General features: G+C 46.2%; 1 protein-coding gene across 5 annotated transcripts in view; it reads right to left on the bottom strand.

Annotated features, from left to right (window-relative positions):
- OPHN1 (oligophrenin 1) overlaps positions 1 to 17,028 on the bottom strand; it is a 159,193-nt gene that overhangs the window by 106,556 nt on the left and 35,609 nt on the right. For all 5 annotated transcript variants that reach the window (XR_009968776.1, XM_062640037.1, XM_062640036.1 and 2 more), the window contains 13 exons: positions 16,858 to 16,968; positions 16,039 to 16,143; positions 14,936 to 15,065; positions 13,554 to 13,654; positions 11,420 to 11,511; positions 11,216 to 11,294; positions 10,095 to 10,128; positions 7,681 to 7,743; positions 6,619 to 6,693; positions 4,595 to 4,679; positions 4,143 to 4,201; positions 2,590 to 2,695; positions 1,042 to 1,201 (listed from right to left, as the gene is read on the bottom strand). Coding sequence is in view for 4 of the 5 variants with exons in the window: in XM_062640037.1 (XP_062496021.1) it covers positions 1,042 to 1,201; positions 2,590 to 2,695; positions 4,143 to 4,201; positions 4,595 to 4,679; positions 6,619 to 6,693; positions 7,681 to 7,743; positions 10,095 to 10,128; positions 11,216 to 11,294; positions 11,420 to 11,511; positions 13,554 to 13,654; positions 14,936 to 15,065; positions 16,039 to 16,143; positions 16,858 to 16,968 (1,200 nt within the window). In the remaining variant the exon portion in view is untranslated. The remainder of the gene's footprint in view (positions 1 to 1,041; positions 1,202 to 2,589; positions 2,696 to 4,142; positions 4,202 to 4,594; positions 4,680 to 6,618; positions 6,694 to 7,680; positions 7,744 to 10,094; positions 10,129 to 11,215; positions 11,295 to 11,419; positions 11,512 to 13,553; positions 13,655 to 14,935; positions 15,066 to 16,038; positions 16,144 to 16,857; positions 16,969 to 17,028) is intronic.

Genomic DNA, 17,028 nt, shown 5'->3' on the forward strand with positions numbered 1-17,028 from the left:
TCAAACTTTCCCTGCTCTAAGACATAAATGTTTGGACATTCTGTAAAGTATTACAAAAAGCTGAAGGACCAAACTCACTCCTTTGAACCTAGCATTGTTACCAGGAAAGAAATCTGGCATGCAAATGCTGCTCAAGTTTTTAAATCTTAACATACAGCTCTATCATCCTCCAGCCACCCTGAAAACCCAAAGTGATTGTATCAGATAGTACAAGGAGGAAGCACTAAAACAGGAGACAGCAGAAAACTCTGCTTTGCATCAGGAAACAAAACGCCACACAATAAAGCAGCTGTTGTCTATAATTAAGTCTTCAGCACCCACCACAGCACACTAAGCCAGGCTGTGCATTCAGGCAATGCTCTCACACAAAAATGTTTAGCAAAGGTCTCATGGAAGGCAAATGCTGATGGAGCCTCACTGGGGTGCATTGCCCCATGCTGAGCACTGCCCCACACAACAGGACCTGCTCAAGTCTTCCTGATAGCTCCACCTCAGGCAGCAGCTCCTCTCCCCAGGACCTGTTGCCTGGATCTCAGGAGATCGTAGGCACTGCCGAGTTATTTTCATCAACCTTTCAATACTTGTCTGCTTTGGATTTTTCTCCCCTGTATTGCAGAGTGTCTCAACTTGGACTGTGCCTGTTGAAACCCGTTATGCGCTGTTCTAGCTCCTGTCTTCAGAAAAGGAAAGCATAAGGTCCTGAAATGTCCAGATATAGAACAGGTTTTTGGGGGTTTTTAGTTTTTTGTTTTTTTTTTTTTTTTTTTTAAGTAAAGATTCCTCTTATTTAAAAAGAAAAGATCCTAGACTCAGGGTTTCCTTCAGAACTAGCTAAAGGCAATAGCAAGAAACATACCTGCTACACTTTGTTTCCTTCTGAAGCATTTCTGAACAGTGCATTACATAAAACCATCCCAGCCCCTAAGGAGACTCCAGAAGAAGGAGCCAGAGCTCTACATCGTTGCCACAGCAACAGTTTGCATGAACAGGATGGAGCAGCCAGGAGCTGTGTGGCGCTGCTCCCGGGACTGCTGCCTGTACCTTCCCGAAGTGCTCAATGAGGATCTCAACCACTATGTTTTGGAACTTGATGTTCATCATCGCTGCTACGGTGTCCTCCTGTGCACGCATGAGGGTAGGTCCAAATATCACCCCCATGTTAGACGGTGACATGAGGTTCTCTCGGCTGTGCTCACATATGCTGCAGAGAGGAGGGAAAGAAGGAACAGGGTTTAGTTTGGTTGGTTGGTCTATTTTTTTTCAAACAGATCTTATTCCAACCAATTAAAAAATGACACAGTAAGAATCAGTCGTTCAATTTTCTTCATTTTGTTTTAGGAGAATTTGTTTCCCAACCCTTCAGAGGCAAATCAAGTCTTTAGTTCTGACATGCACATTTGGCCAGGACAACAGTCTGGAAGAGCAACATGCTGACAGCACTTTTATTTGATCCTTTCCCATTCCCAGCTCCTCTGTTAGGTCTGCAATCAAAAGTCATCTGTGCAACATACACACAAATGGAGTAATTTAAATTGGGATATCCTATTTATCCAGAGCTGACTTTTGCTTTACTTTTCCTACTCTCTGAAGGAGGAGGGCTGAATGCAGGGAGCACACTTTGGAGTTTTGCAGTAAATCTCTACACAGCAACTTCTTCTCTGAGGGAACCACTGTTTTCACAGAGCAGAGCTCTCTCTGGCCAGGACTGTGAACACCTGCAGAGCAGCACCAATCACTGACTGAAATACTGACCACTTAGGTGAGTACTTCCTGTTTCCAGAAGTAGATCAAAGGAGAGAGACTCTGATGCTGACACAGAATGAATTCTGAGTTTAATTCTGGGTTTGCCCTGTAGCTCTGGTGTTAAAGAGGTTTCTGTCAGCATGAGAGGAGAGGGATCAGAATTTAAGCATAAACACTTGAATGAATAAACACAGTGACCACAAGCACAGTGTTAGCTTCATCAGACCACAGCTCTGCCATTTACACCAGGTTTCTGAAAACCACACAAACATGGGCACAAAAGGCTGGAACCAGGATCCCCAGCCAGGTCTCCTTGCCCCAAAGACAAGGCATGGCACTGACAGCCAAGCACTCACCTTTGAGTTTCAGGTTGTGACAACCCCAGATCACTCCTGCTTATTTCTGAAACAGTCCCATTTGGAAAACAACTCCAAAAGTCCAAAGCAAGCCCTGTTATACAAAAGTCATTGATTCTGCAAGCCCTGGCCCTTTCTCACCTACACACAGATTCCTCCCTTGCTTTTGAGCTTGAGACCTAATGTTTGTATTAACAAGAGTGAGAGATAACAATTTATAGTTATGCTGTCAAAGGGTATTTTCACGCTAAAATAATTTCCTGCTTGGTGTGTGTCAGAAAGGGGATGAAAGTGGCAATTAGGAAGAGAAGCATCACTTAATGCAGCGAGCCTCAAAGATAACCATGCCATCTGAGCAGTCCAAAAGTGAACTCCTAAAGGGACTGTGGTGGATACAATTTTGCAAAGCTGACACGGAAAAAAAAAAGGGCTTGTTCTGCTGAATCCATTACTCCCCTTGCTCTGGCTTTAGAGAATAACTTCTGCTTACTTGACAAGATGCTGTATGAGGAGCTCTAACATCTCTCTGTTCTTGTCAGGTAGCTTATAGACCAGCGCATGAATGGCTCCCAGCCTGTAATCCAGGTTCTCGGATTCTGGAAAGGTAACACAAAAAAAACGTTTGTGCCCACCACTTTCAAAGTAAGTACATAAGACAGATAAAGTCAAAACCAAAGAAAATCCATGGGAGCTGTTCTTTCTTCAGCATACAGCTGCTTGGCCAAACGCAGCAATAGGAGACAGAAAGAAAGTGCGATTACATAGCAACAGGGTAAATCATTGTGAGAAACAAAATGAAGTGGACAGTGGAAGAAACAAAGCTTGAGAATGGAAGAAAAGAAGCCAGTGTGGCTGGGGAAACAGGCTGGGCATGGCTGGGACCTGCCCTTCGCACCCTCACCCCACACACCAGCACACCTGGGGAATGCACAGCCGCTCTGCTGAGAGTCTTATCATCCCAGAGAGCTGTGATGCTGAACAACATGGTAAAATGCCTTGCAGGGAAAAAAAATGAGTTCCTGACCCGAAGAGGTCACCCTTAGAAGCATCAATAATCAAGAAACAATAAAATACTCAGTATGAAAAGAGTAGTGTGGGATCTCAGTAGCTGGGAATCTTAATGGAGAGAGTTTCTGAGGGAGGGTAGAGAAGGGATTATGGTTTTGCACATACCCAGGCACCACTGGTTCAACCAGTAATGAAACTACTAAATCTTGGACTTGAGCATAACCAATAGTGGTGGAAAATTTTCCTTTCCAAGAAAGAGTGTTATTAATTCTCTAGAGGTCCAAGCTTAGGAGAGGCGGGCACTCTCCTACCTTCCTGGTGAGTTCAAGGAGGCATGGGGGTGTGAAGGATGCTTTAATCCAAAGTGTTTCCAAGTGTGCCATGAATTTCCAAACACCAGTACTCTCATGCTGAGGGAGATGACCAATTCCCTGTATCCCTCTAGTCTCCATCCCATCACACTGGCTCCAAAGATGCAACTAGTTCATAATTATTATGGCTTATTTGAAATGGCCATAACAACAGGACAGCCAAGGACTGGCCAGTTCCACACATACTACTTGGCTAACCTCTGTTAATAGTGGTAGTGGCTCAGTCCCAAGAGCTGCAGCAGAAAAATGTCTTTCATATACTGGTAGAAACTTTGGATTCCACATTCCAGGATAAATTTCACAACCTAAATGGTGAACCTATCTATCTGTATGGCAACAGCACATCCCATTCCTTCACAGGTTTTAAAGTAAATACATTAATACTATTGAGAAACAATTCTTCTGGGGCACTTGTGCTGATTTCATGTTAGTTGCCATGCCCTGGCTCTCCCAACCCTCCACGAAACCCTGTTGGAGGGAAGAGCACTGCAACAACAGTGAAGGGAAGAAATACCACAGTTAAACGCTTGAAAGAGAGATTCTACAGGGGAAAGTAGCCAGACACCCAGTGCTGGGCTGGCAGAGCTCTGTCAAATGACTTTGATGGACACTGGTCAGGGAGGGCAGGGCTAGGGACTGGCGGCAGGGAGGCGGCGGGACTTACTGGCAGCCAGGACCAACTCTTTGTGGAGCTTGTACGTCATGACGGGTTCTGACAGGTTCCTGCAATAACCAGAAAGAAAACAGCTCTGGCAGGGCAATGTGACCCACTCCTGACTGAGCCTGAAGGACCGACAGGCAAACCTGCTCACTGCCCAGCACCACCAGTTCCCCGTGGCATCTTGCCCCCAGCCACTATTATTTAAACAGCTTTCCCCATAGGACGGGGGGTTTCTACAACAGGCATATTTTTCAACTAAAAAAGAAAAACAACCAAAACAAACTCCTCCAAAACCAATTTAAAAAAAAAAAATCCATTCATCTTCCCAAAGCATTTGTCACTTCTTTACCCCTCCCAACAGCCAGGTGTTAACATCTGGCAGTTCACTCCGCTTTTCACCACATCAACCCCAAGTTCCTTTGCCAACTTGGGGCAGGTGAGACCTGCAGGACTACCTGAGATAAAACTTCAGTGAGCTGGTAATTGTCTTGATGTCCCAATCACCACTTTGGAGGTCCACATCCCCTGGACATTTTGGATCTGAGGGAAGAACAAAATGGCTTTAAAGTAAGGTCTGTCCTGAGGCTGTTAATAAATAGCATGCTTTCAGGGAGGGAATGCTTTTGAGACAAACGAAGCCACAGCAGCACAGTAAGAAAACTGCTGATTCTCACGGCTGAAGAAGCAGAACAGCAGTACCACTGTTGGTATTTTGGAAAGCCTGGGGAGCAGTGCTAAGTAAGGACACAGGAAGAAGCAGGAGGTAAACTTTAAGCAGCGGTGAAAAGTTAGTGAGGGAATATTTTCTACAGTTTGTTTTTTCCCCACCACAGCCAAGCCTGGCAGAATAAAACATTTCCACAGATCCAAGACAAGCTTTCTAGTATCCAAAATAACCTAAGTGTCCAGCTCTAATCCCTCCTTCACAGCTGCTGCCCTGAAGGCTTTTCTGGAAACATCCCCTCTTGCTGCCTGGAGAGGAAGTAGCTTAGAGAAGGAGGCATGGAGGTACCTGTTGCTCCTACCTACCCTCACCAAACAGCCACATAATTTCTGTGATATGATGAAGGACATGGGTGGAGGATGGGGGTGGCTGGACTAAGGAAAAAAACTGCATGAGTTATTTTTAAAAGAAATAGGACTGAAGAGAAAAGAAATATCTATCTATCTCCTTCCTGAAGCTCAGGATGAAAGCCTTCCACAGCAGTTACTTCTGCGGCGTTGGGCTTTCCATCCTGAGCTCATACACAATGGGGTTAACCGGACCAATGCATATAAATGAAATGAAAAGCCACTCACTGGTGGGGTTCAGAGGAGAAAACCACAAAGCTACTCACAGGGAGGGTGAGAATCAAGAAGCAATAAAAACTCAGCCTTAAAGTAATTAGTCATCAGGCAAGCATAACCAAAAGCTGTCTGAAATATGGCTCCATGGGAATCAGCACAGCTATACATCAGCACAGACCACAGTTTTAATAAACAACAACAATAGTAAAAGCAATAGTAAACAATAGTGAAAAACAATACTTTACAGAATATATCAATGTGAGGTGTCTGTGCAGGGAGCTGGCATGAGCATGAGGAACACGTATCAATGTGAACCTGCTTTCTGCCCTGTGCTCCAGCCCTGCGGGGCTCATGTATGGCTCCCCGCCTGTCTGAGTCTGTGGGAACCATGAGCAGGATGGTCTTAGCCAGATTCCAGCCCAGGAGCACCATGTCCCCACACACAGCAACGCTGCTGAGCCCCACAGCCTGCTGCAGGGAGTTTAACCATGTCTGCTATAAAGAATACCCTCCAATCTACCTGCTTGTATGAAATACAGGACTCAGTGCACAGAAGGGCTTACAGCAGAAAGCCATACCTTGCCTTAGTAACATGTACATTGCTTATGGTGAGGTATCCCAGCCCTTCCAGGTGAAAACCTCAAACCACAGGAAAGGCCTCTCTGCAGAGGCCACCATCCCATGGGGTATCTCCATGATACCCCATGGAGGAAAAGGCTAACCTGTGTGCCAGACCCATGGGACATGGCAGCCCCCCACAAACAGCCAGGCAAGTCCCCAGCACTGCAGGAGGGGCAGCAGGGCACAGGGCAAGGACCAGGGCTCATCTCTCCTTGGCCAATGTCCTGCATCACAAGCCTGCAACAGGAATGTGTCCCCAGCATGCAATTCCAAAATGCCTGGATATTTTTAGTACACGATGGAAGAAGGCTTGTGACCATTGCTCCAGGGTCACTGACTCCCTTTACCTTGCTGCTGCTGACTTAACTTTAAACACAGGTTGCACCACAAACAAATAAATGCAGTTGCAGCAAAAAGCCCAGAAAAGAAGGGAAAGATGTGCATCGAGAGGCCACAGGGACCAAAAACCACAGTGGACATTTCTCACTATAAAACCCAATTCTCTCTGTCAATACAAACCAATACAAACCCAGGATAATCTAATTGTGCAGAATAATTAATTAATTCTTACCAAAAAAGGTGTTCAGCAACTTCTGCACCTGAATATTGCTGCCAACAGTCCGGTAGATGCCCTCTGTAGTAATTCCTAAGCAGGAGAAAGCCAAAGTGTTAAGAAGGGTCTTCCTCAGCTAGTGGGAAGTCCAAAGGCCCCATCTAGTGGAACTCCTGTCCTGGCTGTCGGGTGCTGGCTCAGCAGAACCGCAGATACACCCTGAACTGCCCCAGGATATTGCCCACACACTGCCCAATGGGGTGCTGTGGGGCACAGCCGTTCATGCAGCAGGACTCAGACCTTCCACCGGATCACATCATGGTCAGGGGAGCCCAGCCAACGAGCAGAACATGTGCTTGAGCTGGCAAGTTCTACCTGCCAAAAGGTGCCACTTCTGGAGGGTGCTGCTTGACACAAACTTGTTCAAATTGTCACAAAAGGCAAACACGTTTAAGCAGATTCTTTGAAAATATGAGCCAATGTTAGGAAAGACAGAAGTGCTGGATTTGCCTGGCTCTGAGAGGCCGGTCTCATTGCCCTGCTCCTCCCCACCTCAGCAGAGCTTGGCTGGTCACATTTTCCAAAGTTCTGGACATTAAACCAGGCACCTTTCCCTGTGGCAGCCTGGACATCCAGTTGTTCTGGAGTGATTTTTGTCCTTCAGCCTATGCTGGCCATGTGTGCTGGTACGGGTTTCTTTCATGAAAGACCAGTGGTGAGCTGTCAACCATCAGCCTGCTTCTGTTCTGCTACTTCTAACAAAATGGGTCTGTACCCCAGGTATCCCCTGCCTGTGCCCCAGTACAGGCAGAATTCCAGAGCTATCTGTTTTCTAAAGCCAAAGATAAGAGAGCAATTAATGAAAACAGCATAAAGTTGGAAATTCAATCCTAACCAAATGTGGTACATTCTGGACCACACAAGATTTCTGCTCCTCTGGCAGGCATTCTTCAGCTAAAAGTCAGAGTCTCATTTCTTGGACTAACACCACTACAACTGCTGAAAACACAAAACAACTCAAGGCCACGGGAAGCAATGCCAGCACAGCAGCACCCCCGGATGCCAGGGCGAGCAGCTTACCTTTTGTTTCCACAGCATTGATGCACTTCCGCACAAACTTGAAGCCGACCTCATTCAGCTCCACTGTTTCAAAGAAGGGAAGCAGCGTTACCTGCCTGAACACCAGCATGGAAACCCCACGGAAAACTGCTGGGAAAGCCCCATCCCAGGACGCTGTTCAGCACACAAAGCTCAGGGCCCCCACATGCAGCCAGGTTCACACACACATTTGCATCCCATGCGTCCCTTCAGGAAAACACAGGCATTCTTTAAAACCTGACAAGGAATTATTAGTTCTGTACGCTGTCCAATTTTCCTTGAATTCACTTTGAGTCACAGCACTGCTCCTTATCCTCTTTCTGTCTTTAATTATAAAAGCATAAATCAGAGTCCAGTCACATGTGAATTTGTGTCTGATAAGGAGCTGATTAATATTTCCAGAGTGCTGCAAAATCTGCAGTTAAAGCTCACCACATCATAGGATCGTGTAATTTATGCTTATCTACTTGACTAGATTAAAAAGCAAAACCAGTACAGCTGGACAGACTGAGTAAAGCAGAACACTGGCTTTTGTTCCACCAATTAACCCCAGGCTGTCTTCGTGCCTGCCATGCAGGCATCATGAAGCATGTAGGAAGTCAGGATTTTTTTCTAGATGCAAATGCCAACTTCTGTAATCACACTACTACTTCTGCTAATTTTTCTGGGATACCCGGAAGGACTGCCCAAGCCATACTGTGAAATATCTTCCTGTTCAGTGCCAGCATTTATACTGAATTTCTCGTAAATGACTATGCTGTTGGTGGTTTGGAATTCTGGGGGGTTGAGTTATTTGGGGGGGGGGGGGGGGGCGTTTGTGGTGTTTTTTTTTAATTGTTTTAACATAAAATAACATTTTATTGGAAGAAACAGCCACAGGACACATCTGGACTAACTTCAGCACAGTTGTCACAGCACAGGCCATGCTGGCGAATCCTATGAAATCACTATATTTTCAGCAAGATGTTTATAACAGATCTCTCTTCTATGAGCAATGGCGATGAAAAGCTCTAACACAACAATGAGTAAAGGCACCATCAAGCACAGACCCACTTGGTACTTGATACTGAGTGGTATGATACAACTAAGGTAAGTATGATAAGCCTTTCTAGCTGTAATCTATTAGAAACAGCATATTTATTCGTGTGAAACACTGAGTCACATTCCTTCCAAGCGTGTAATGCAAAGTCAAACGACAGGTTTCATGCTTATGCTTCTGATAACAATACCTCCGTGCTCATTAAAGTCAGCAAATTAATGTGTTGGTAAAAGTAAGCTCTAATATACGGAACCCTAATGAAGCCCCAGTGTTTCCCACAGCAGCATGTGCAGCCACGCCAGTACATGCTTGGCCTTGCCAGGGCTGTGGCACAGTGGGCAGGGTGCACCCTGCTTGCAAAAGGAAAAGTATGGGATGAGGCAGTGGGATGGGAGCTTGAGGGAACTGAATGCCACCTCTATTTTTCTCTTATAGTATTTGCTAAAAGAAACAAGACATTAGGCAGAAGCTCTTCCCTGTGAGGGTGCTGAGGCAGTGGCTCTGGGTGCTCAGAGAAGCTGTGGATGCCCCATCCCTGGTAGTGTTCAAGGCCAGTTTGGACAGGGCTTGGAGCAGCCTGCTCTAGTGGAAGGTGTCCCTGCCCGTGGCAGGGGGTTGGAATTGGATGAGCTTTAAGGCCCCATCCAACACAAACCATTCCATGATTCTTTGAAACGTCCTCAGAATCTCCTGCTGATCTTTTCTTCCCGTCTGTTACTTTGGGGTTCAGAGGTGCACATTGAACTCTGCATCCTGCTAGTTCTGGCTAAATAAAAACTGCACATTACAATCGATAATCGATAATGCTGCATGGAGACCTCAGAGCAGCCTTCCAGTATCTGAAAGGGGCCTATAAGGGTGCTGGGGAGGGACTCTTCATTAGGGACTGTATTGACACGACAAGGGGTAATGGGTTAAAACTTAAACAAGGGAAGTTTAGATTGGATATAAGGAAGAAGTTCTTTACTGTGAGGGTGGTGAGGCACTGGAATGGGTTGCCCAAGGAAGTTGTGAATGCTCCATCCCTGGCAGTGTTCAAGGCCAGGCTGGACAGAGCCTTGGGTGACATGGTTTATTGCGAGGTGTCCCTACTCATGGCAGGGGGCCTGGAACTAGGTGATCTTAAGGTCTTTTCCAACCCTAACTATTCTATGATTCTATGATAACTTTTAGCATTCGCAACTCATTATTATCTGGCCTCAGTATCAGACACTGCAATGGAAAGGAAAGGAGTTCCACAGAGAGAACACACAACCTATTCAGGAGAAATTGAGGACAAGTGTATCTGCAAGGAAAACCACTGCCCAACCTCCAGACAGCTTCAACAGCTTAGGGAACAGCAGCAGAAATTACTCACTTTCTTCCTGTTTTGTGATGGGACTGTGGTAGATCTGAAAAGGGGGAGGGAATGGAAGAGGAAGAAAAAAAAACAAACATGCAATGTTATTCAGTATTTATTTTCTAAAGAAAATACAGCATCCCATAAATCACCTGAAGCCAATCACAAACAGTAAGACAACATCCCAAAGAAATGACATTTTATAATTAGGCAAGGTACCATTACCTACACAATAAACTATTCTTTTCTGACTTTCTACATTTCACTGGAGCACCTGAACTGGAAACATTGTCTTTCAGATGCCCTCTAAAGAGGGAAGCTGGACAGCCTGGCACACAGGGCTTGTGGGCTTTCTGTTTGTTTGCTCGCTTTTAAAAATTCAAGTGTCAAGACATTCCTTCATGCCATACAAAAATACATCTTGCATTCCTTAATAATCAACAGTGAGTGCCATTCTTGATAGAAAATCAAAAATCCTTTATATACAATAACACGCTGTGCAAGCTGAATGAGTCCCAGACACCCTGAAGTGACTGTCCAGCACGAGCACACTGACCCTTCCCGCTCCCCCATGTCCTGTCGTGTTTAAATGAGCAGGAGAAAAGTGCTGTGGAGTGTGCCTGAAGACAAGGGGAGCTGCCAGAAATGGTTTTCCCACACTGCACATCATGCTGCCCATTTAGAGGAAGACTGAGAAAGTGTGAAGGCCAGTGCTTTGTTTAGATTGAGGGAAGGAAACACCAGTAGGCACAGAAAGGTGGTGAACATGGGGCAGGGTGGCTGCTTCCACCTTTCCAAACGCTGCTTAGAGTGGGGACAGAAAAAGGTTGGAGAGTGAATTGTGAGCAACACAAATACAGAGCACTCCTGACTCTATACGGCCATAGTATTTAGGCAGCCTAGCACAGCCACGGTTGTACCAGAGCTTTAAAGGAGGAAAACCAAAACCCCCATTGCCAGCTGTGCCCAAAGAGCAGCACAATGCCCTGTTTCAGATGTGCAGTGGCTGAACTAACGACTGAATTATGGGTAAGTGGGAGCTGTACCAAAGACCCTGCTGTTGAGCTGTCCCAGCCCAAAACCCGCCGGCAGAGGACACTGCTCGGCAGCATATGGGCAGCAGCTCCTGGAACACTTACCGGCTCCTTCCCGTCCATGGCTTCCATCCACAGCCTTCGATTGGCTTCCGAGAGGGCCTGCAGTGTGATGGTCCCAGACCTGTGCGAAGTTCACCCAGGGAGAGGCAGGAAAATTAGGCAAAATTTGGTTTTAAGAGACAGCAAGGAGCGATTTCATCCAGGTTTGCAAGGTTTGGAGGCCATTTGAACACTAAAGCACCTCACCTTTCATTAGTTTCAATGTCGAAACAAAACCTTTTGTCTATAGAGTCAGTCTTTCTCCTCACACAGGATTTCAGTGTCAGGTCTAAGGTGCCCTAGGAGAGAAAATGAAAGCTAAGGTTAGAGGAAAGAAACACAGGAGAAGATTTCAGGTTCCTCAGCACCTTTAGGTTGCAGCCTAGCCTAGCACTGCCCACAGAGCACCAGGCACCCAGCGGTGCCCTGCAATCCCATGGCACTGGTACCAGGAGCAGAGACAGTCCTTCCCACCATCAACAGAGATTAAAGGCTCTGTAAGCCTGGCTTCCTCTCCTCAGCCACAAATTGTTCTACATGTCACAGAACTCTCCTGCAAACAAGTGCTAAATATCCCAGCGACGAGCAGTATGCTTCCACAGAGCAAGAGCTCTACCGTAAACAAACCTCACCAGGTAGCCACTTGGTCTTTGAGGCCAGGACCCTGCTTGTCTGCTATCTGACACAGCTAGGTCCTAGTTTTCACCAGTGCTGATCAGTTATCCATAGCATTCATGGTCCAGAGCTTTGCACGAAATACCTTGTAGGAAAGGAATACTAACTGGATAAATCTGGAGTAGGTGCACTCTGAAGAGAGGCCAGTGCTGTGGGACTGAGCTCCGGCCCTTCGTATTCATGCCCCATACTCCACAGCAGTCACTGCAATGTGACCACGAGGTCTCCATGACTTTGTAGGAGTCTGTGCAGCCAAGCAGCCCCCAGGATGAGTGTGCAAGCCTGGAATGTGTTAATCACCCTGACCCTCACTGCTGCTGCGTCTGCAAGACCTCCAGCAGAAGTGGATCAGGCAGAGCATGGAGCAAGAACGGCCTCCTCCAAGATTACCTACAGTTTACATGCCGTGATGATAATCTCCTGGCTGTACTTTGTGTTGGTTGTTTGGTGTTTTTAAGAGAACTGCCTGTAATCGCAGCATTTAAAGCTGTGTGGCCAAAGGTGCAGATTTCCAGATTACAAGAGTTTGAGAAAGGGACTAATTTACATTTTTACAAGCCCCTACTTTCATTAATTTGCCCTAACAGACATGTTTATGGCAGAGATGAGAACAGATCCCCTCAGTCAATAGTTTGGATGTTTCTTTGCCAAGGTCTCTGCCAAGGGCTTCCAAAAAATACATTTTATTTTATTGCTGCAGCATGCAGAGGGCTGGCAAAGAACAGACCATGAGATCACAAACTGGAGAACAGCACGCCTGACTGGGAGTCCCCAGGGGATGTTACTCCAAGGCAGAGGGGGCGGGTGGACTCAGCTGGATGCACTTGCTGTGCTCTGTCATCTGTGCCTGCATCTTACCCCTGCTCTGTCATGATGAAGAACTGCAGGGAACTCCCAGACACAGTGGTAAAATCCAAAGCATTTTGCCCAAGAAGCCATTCCCAGACTCCCAGATTCCCCAGCCATTCCCCTTACTGCAGTTTAGAGCTGCAATGCTGCCCTCTCCTACGCTCCTAACGCTGGTCCCACTCCCATGTAACCAGTTCCAAGAATAGAAAATCACAAACCAGTGACTGTGCCAACACGCAAAGGCAGAGAAATACCCCTTTTGGAAGCACTTACCTATGACTCGAGTGATTCAAGTACTTGCAATTACTGCCAGAGGGCTAGGGGCAAACCAGGCTGCAGGTTCACTGCCCATGTGCATGGATAAATATAAAAATTAGCTTGTCTGGAAAGGCAGAAATTTCACACTAGACCAATTTGCAAGCCATCACTGTCCAAATACTGCTCATGTTACACAAACCTGCATCTTTGCTGCCAAACCCTGCAGGTCTTCAGGCTAATTTTGGGAGAGAGCGAGGTGAAACTTCTATTCACAGAGGTGTCTTTCAGGTTGCACCAAGCCCCCTGCCTGTGTGACCAGGCAGGAAGGGGACATGATGCTCTGCTCCATGGCCAGGAGTCCTTCCACAGCTGCAGGCTCAGGACCTAGCCCACTGGTGCTGCCAGACAACTGCTCTGACAGCAGGGCTGGCCTGTACTGCTCTGGACATGGCACCTGTTCATCTGTTTGCTTATGGAAAGAGATGATGTGGGCAGACTGAAGGTGAGACCTCATGGCTAGGTCAGTGTTTGCAGACATCCCTTCAAGAAACCAACTCACTTGCTTAGCTCCAGGCTTCTGGTCCATGGGTGTCATCCGTAAGGTTTTCGCCTCTTTCTCGTACTGGCAGTAATATTTCACCCAGGAGATGCCCAGCGCCCCTGCAGAAACACACAGGAACCTGGAGTCAGAGACAGTGCCTCAGTTGGATGCAGCCAGCAAGGCATGGCCCACATTACCCACATGTCCACACTTCTCTGGGACCAGACACCGCTGGCCCCATGGGGACAACTCCCTTGCCAGCATCTCCACCGGGAAAAGCCAGGAGAAGCAGGAGGAGGAGTGAGGCTGCAGCTGCCTCCAGTGGCCTCCCAAAATGCTGCTGGTGAAAGCTCATTTGTGGTACTTTGGTTGGAAGCCAAGCTGGTTTGGCCAAGTCCAGCCAAGACTGGCAGGATCCTGTGTGGCTGGAATGCTTGCTTCACACAGACACCACTAGTTTTTCCTGTTGATGAAAACTTGGTAGTAAAAACAACAGCCTCTTTAAAACACTGAAGCTTAGCTCCTCCGTATATCACGCTAGATTTATCAGCACTTTTCTTTGTTGTCATGCCTAAACCCCTTTATATGAAATACTTCAAATAGCATTTTTTTCTGTGATTTGTTTTTAACTTGCAGTTGTCAGGAGGAACAACTGTCTTCATATTCAATTTATAGAAGAAACATAAATAGAGACAGCAAACAGCATTCAGGAAAATGTAACATCTGTGGTCTAAAATTACTGTCTGTGTGTCTTCTTTTAAAAGCAGGATAAACACACATATGAGCATCAGTATAAATGCATTTGTATCGATAATCCAAAAATTAACTGTGCGCTAAGTAAGTTGTTTGTGGACCCAGAGGCTACAGCTCTGCACAAAGGTTTTTGTCCCCTGAGCTTGCATGGCCATGGAAAGCTACAGCAAGTATTTGCAAAAGACTGAATTTGGTTTGATTTGATACTGCACAGAATGGCAACAAGTTTCTCTCTCAGCAGTTTAACTCTGAGAGCTGGTTAATGCTTCAGTTGTGCTCGAATGCCCTCAGAGAAAGGTCGAGAGGGAAGCTGCGCAGGACACCAGATTTGTTCTGATAAAATGCAGCCAAGGTGCAATCTGCCAGAGCTCTGGCTCCCCAGCAGTACAACAGAGTAATAAATCTCATCCAATTTGAGGGCAGGGCAATTAGCTCCTTGCTTGCATGGCTCATGAAACCCAGAGAAAGCTCCGTGCCACAGCTGAGAAAGCTGGCAGCTGAAGCTGCTGGTGATTCCCTGTGCACTGGCAGTCAGTGACACCCCGTGCAGCATCGCTCACAGCGCTGCCATGACTAAATTGGCCTGGACACAGCAGCCCAGGCTACTATGTGTTTTAACACATTCATGTGCATATAAAAGACATTACATTTCTCTTGAGTGTACAGATAGCCCTCAATGGTTGGCTGCCCAGGTAACTTGCAGGTTAGGGGGGCTTCCTTCATCCTCTTCTTCAGGTCTTCCAGCTCTTCCCGCGTGCTGGAAAAATGATTCCTTGTCTGTTGAGAGAAAGCAAAACCAAGCACATTTGAACATAAGCGAAGAGTGAGCTTCAAGTATTCCTGGTCAAACTTTTAAGTGCTTTGGCAGAAATGAATCAGTCCCCAAAGTACTAAATGGGGAATATTATATATTCGCATGAAAACTCCAGCTATAGAAACAAGTGGACTCTCAAAGATGATTGAAGAGACACGGTTTAACATATCATGCGTGGAAATGGTGTTGAGGAGTCATGTCTGGGAGAGACACTTGTTCTTTCAATAAAAGAAACTTAGCACATTTTAAAGCTAGGTGCAGCAGAAGGAAGTACCTGAACTACTCTTTACACCGTTGTTTAGGTAATGGGTGGATTCTTCTACAAAACTTTCTCAAAAGATCATGCTACACTGCTTGGTATGAGAGTCATTTTTAAAGAGTCATGTCAACACAGGGTACAAAATCAAGGTATTTTTATGGAACACAATTAACGAGCTACCAGCAAACTCAGCTTGGCACAGATTTATGTCTGTTGTTCCATGGGAATGTGGGCCAACCATGGAAGATGGAGTATTAACGAAGCAGGACATAGATATTTTACCCCATGAGTATACTTAGCCAGCACAGGAGCTTACCAAAGCATGTAGTAAGCTCATACCATAAAGATCAAGATCGGAGGCCTTTTCAGAAGATGTGTACCATTTCTCATGAAGTTGGGAGAAATCCTGAGGCTTGTTTATGCACAGCATTAAATGACATAATCGCAATTGCCCCTTCTAGACAAAGAGAGCCACTATAATAGCACCTGCAGACTCTCTCATGTAGGAGAGGAGAAAATACATGTGAACTGAGAAGGAAATAACTTTATCTGCGCCTTCTACAAGGCAAACACGAACAGTCTGTTTTGCAGGGAAAACCCTTGCCAGGAGAGGTATTTAAATACAAATGAGAATAGAAGTCACATGTGAAAAATACTTGAGCTGGGCAGGAACTCACATTCTGCAGGCTGAGCTGAAGCTGCTGTTTATAAGGGAGGAAATCCTGCGTGAGCTCAACTGTCAGGTTGTTGTAAGTAAAGAGGCTGTGGAGAAAAGCCAACACCTGGAAAAGGAGGGAAAGGACACAGGTTAAACTCCTCTTCTATATTTCTAACCAGAGGGAAAATAGAAAGTGGGGTTTCAGAAATTACATATACAAATTCTTTTTTTCCTTACAATGTCGAAATGATGCAAGTCTTAGTATGACTTATCCACCACAGTGTCCCTAAAGCCCAGGTCTACCACCCATACATCTGTCTATTTACACCCCCAAAATGAAAGACCCTGCTGGGAGAACAAGAACAGATCTGCAGATTGCTCGTCCACAAGATCTACATGATCCCACATTCAAGCACACCCAGCTCCAGGGCAGAGCCACTCATCCAGGGCAGGGTCCCTGTACACAGACATGAGCTGGTACCTCTGCAGCCTGTGCCGTGACAGGTAAACAGACCAGATAACAACTCTCTTCCTCTGAAGGCAGCTAAGACTTATCAAACACAAGGTGTCCAGGACAATTCATAACAAGACCTACAGCATCCAGCCTATTCTCAGGATCAACTTACAGACATGAGAAAAAAGTCTGTGGTTTCACGGTACTCTGGCAAGCACTACTAAGGCTGTTAAACTGCAGCAATCCACGTGTGCAAGGTTAACTCCATCACAAGACTTCCCAGGACCAAATCCAGCCTGGTAACCCATCGCTTCCTGTGACTGTCAGAAAATTAGCACATTTGAGCATCAAACAGCAAGGCCAGGAAGAAAAGGGAGCTCCTACCGGTTCAACAATACTGAATTTCTTGCTTTCCTGTACTTCCTGGATCTGGTACACATACTCAAGGGAAGACTCAAAGAAATTGTGTCTCTCTTTGTCAACCTGAAGGTCAGCCTGGAAGAAAGAGGGAGAGGAGGAAACAGAAAATACATCGCATCTAGCTTGACAATATTT

This window comes from Pezoporus occidentalis, unplaced genomic scaffold, assembly GCF_034315485.1.
Source record: "Pezoporus occidentalis ecotype Australia unplaced genomic scaffold, CSIRO_AGI_Poc_V1 ctg63, whole genome shotgun sequence".
NCBI classification, from domain to species: Eukaryota; Metazoa; Chordata; class Aves; order Psittaciformes; family Psittacidae; genus Pezoporus; species Pezoporus occidentalis.